Source organism: Pteropus vampyrus, unplaced genomic scaffold (genome assembly GCF_000151845.1).
Source record: "Pteropus vampyrus isolate Shadow unplaced genomic scaffold, Pvam_2.0 Scaffold462, whole genome shotgun sequence".
In the NCBI taxonomy this organism is placed as follows: Eukaryota; Metazoa; Chordata; class Mammalia; order Chiroptera; family Pteropodidae; genus Pteropus; species Pteropus vampyrus.
The window spans coordinates 222,665-225,446 of NW_011889243.1; the positions used below are offsets into that span (position 1 = coordinate 222,665).

A 2,782-nucleotide genomic window follows, 5' to 3' on the forward strand; every position below is an offset into this window, starting at 1 on the left:
TCTTCCTCATTCCTCCTCCCTCCTCCACTTTTTTCCTCCTTTTCTCCCTCCCCATCTCCTCTTCCTCTCCAAATCATAGACTTTCAGAGTGGGAAGATACCTCAAGTGTCAACAAATCCAGCCTCTCCCATCAACCTTTTACTAGTTGTGTGATGTTGAGCAAGTTATATAACCCCTATAAGCCCCAATGTCCACATTTTAAAAACAGAGATGTTGATTTCTACTTAAGGGATTATGATGGGGATTTGTTGGAATAATGGCTCAGGAGCACCTATGTCCATGCCTGGCACCTAGTAGGTGCTCACTAAGTAATGCTGCCATGATTATTTCCAGGTCACTGGTGTTCTCCTTGTAGTTCATCACAAAGTTACATTTATGACAAAATGTAATCTTTTTGGAGGGAGTTTTCTAAGTGATGCATTATTCTTACTGTTTAGACTAGTTTGCATTTACTTGGAGATATTCGTGTTGAAAGATTTCTTGAGTTGATTTCTTTTCCTTACGGAGCCTCAGTTTTCCCATCTGCAATATGTGAGAGAGAATCCCTGCCTGAGCCAATGAAAGTGTTTGTGACTAAGGGAAGGAAACTTATTCCTGGAAAGGGGTACTATTCCTGCTCGCTTGTGTGTCTCCGTGTGTGCATATGTGTGTCTGTGGCCATGTGCTGGGTCTGGGGTTGGTTCTGCATGTGTCCATCCCTAGGCTGGGAGTTTCTAGACCACTGGAGAGAATTGCATTTTTGGGTCCTAGCAGCTCCCGGCACAGAGCCTTGTCCTGTGCAGGGACTCAGACAGAGCTTATGAAGTGTGCCTGTGTGTGTTTCACACATGTGTATGCATGTGTATTCCTCAGTGTGGCCCCTGCTCCCCTACTCTCAGCAATGTTTCTTACCTCGGTGGGAGGAATGATGGTCAGCGAAGCCTGGTGCTGACCCTGTACTCAATTTTTCTCTATCCAGATGTGGTCCTCAAGGTGGTGGACAACAAAAAGAAAGAAGAGCTGTTGTCCTATCAAATTCCCATCAAGTACCTGCGTGTCTTCCACCCCTACCACTTGGAGCTGGTGAAAGTGAGTTCTAGCCCTGGGCTCTGGGCTCACACAGGCCTGGGACTGGCAGGGGGAGAGCTCCCAGCTATTCCCTCAGAGTAGCCCTGGGCATCCATGCCCACCTTGCAATATGACAAGTCTAGGATCATGTGGGGCTCAGGAAACACAGCTCCTGGCAGGTAGACAGAAATGATTTCCAAGAGAATTTGGAGTTCTCCAAATTCATCTTCATGAAACAACTGGCATAGAACATCTACCACATTAAATAAATACATCAACTAAAGATGTATTCTGATTTTATATATGTTGAAAGAGTGAGACCATATCTAAAAATCAAAGCAACACAGTATTTACGGAGTACCTGCTATGTTCTAGGTCCTAGACTAGAAACTATACATACTATTTGTAATCCTCAAGGCAAATTATACTTTGCATGCACAGGACTGAGACTCAGGGGAAGGGAACCCTCTCATCCTGGGTCACAGAATAAGTGAGGAGCAGAGTCGAGAGTGAGCCCAGATCATACTACCTCCCAAGCCAGTTCTCTCTGTGATGCCTCCACATGCTGCCTTGGCAGAGGGAAGCCCCAGGAAGGTTCGGGTATTTGAGAGTGTTCCCTGGAATGCATCTCCCTAGTGGGCCTCGGGCTTCTCAGTCCATGGTCTGAACCTTCCAGTTCAGCTCCCTTGCCTGTTCCCTCTCCCCAGTGTTGATTGGTGGAAAGGAGAATTCACTCTCTCATTGCTCAAGTAATATTAAGCACCTACTATGTGCCAGGCACTAGGCCAGAGATGAGCAGAAGCATCATTTCCCTCTCCTGCAGTGTGAACTCCAGACTCCTACAGCTGTTTAGAGTAAAGGACAATGTGAAGTTGGATTGTCTGGATTCTTATCCCAGGACTGCTGATTGCTAGCTATATATCCATGGGAAGCTTCTTAACCCCCTAGGCCTTCACTACTCATCAGCAAAATCAAGGCAATATACCTCCTAGTATAGCCATTTGGAAGATCAAGTGCAATGATGGGCATGAAGCACCTAGCAAGGTGCTCAGCATATAGTTGGCACTCAGTTCAGGCTAGTTCCCCTCCTCCTTTCCCCAGGCCTTGGTACTGACCTCTTTTCCAAGTGATTCCCTCACCACAGCCTCAGGGGTCTGTACCTTCCCTAGACCCCAAGGATGAGGCACCAGGGGTTAGGAAGGGAAACAAAGCCCATAGAGATTAGTGATTCATTTGGGAGCCTCAGCACTTCAGCTGTAAGAGCATCACCAAGGCTTCCTGGCTCTGTCCAGGCCTTGTTATCACATCTTTACAAAGAGAGCAGGCAGGCAGTAGTCCTTGTGAGGGCGATGAAATATTCAAATAGAAAAGGGAAGATTTATTATATTGATCTCCTTGGAAGGGCTCACAGGGACCATGAGCTTTAATTATCAGCTCTGCGCCCCGGTGGAGCAATGCCAGTGATCGTCTGCAGAGGGCTGGATTTATGGCCAGGGTCTGCCCCTTAGTCACGTTCTTTCTTGTGTGTCTTCTTCCTCCACCCTGTTCCCAGCCCAACCAGTCTGAGAAAGCTAATGAAGCCACAGCCAAGACCAAATTGTATGCGACAGTTGTCCGGAAGGGCAGCTTCATCCCTTGCTACAATGGCTGCAACTACACAGCTCTAGAGGTGCCGGACTGGGGCATTCTGGGATGGGGTGGGATGGGAAAGGGCCAAGCTTTGACAGGCCCCAGG

The 2,782-nt window shown here is 47.6% G+C and overlaps 1 protein-coding gene across 1 annotated transcript in view; it reads left to right on the forward strand.

Moving 5' to 3' along the window:
- The window catches only part of CCDC33 (coiled-coil domain containing 33), a 101,411-nt gene that overhangs the window by 24,444 nt on the left and 74,185 nt on the right, over positions 1–2,782 (forward strand). The window contains 2 exon segments of the mRNA XM_011382148.2: positions 959–1,068; positions 2,600–2,716. Of these exon segments, the coding sequence (XP_011380450.1) occupies positions 959–1,068; positions 2,600–2,716 (227 nt within the window).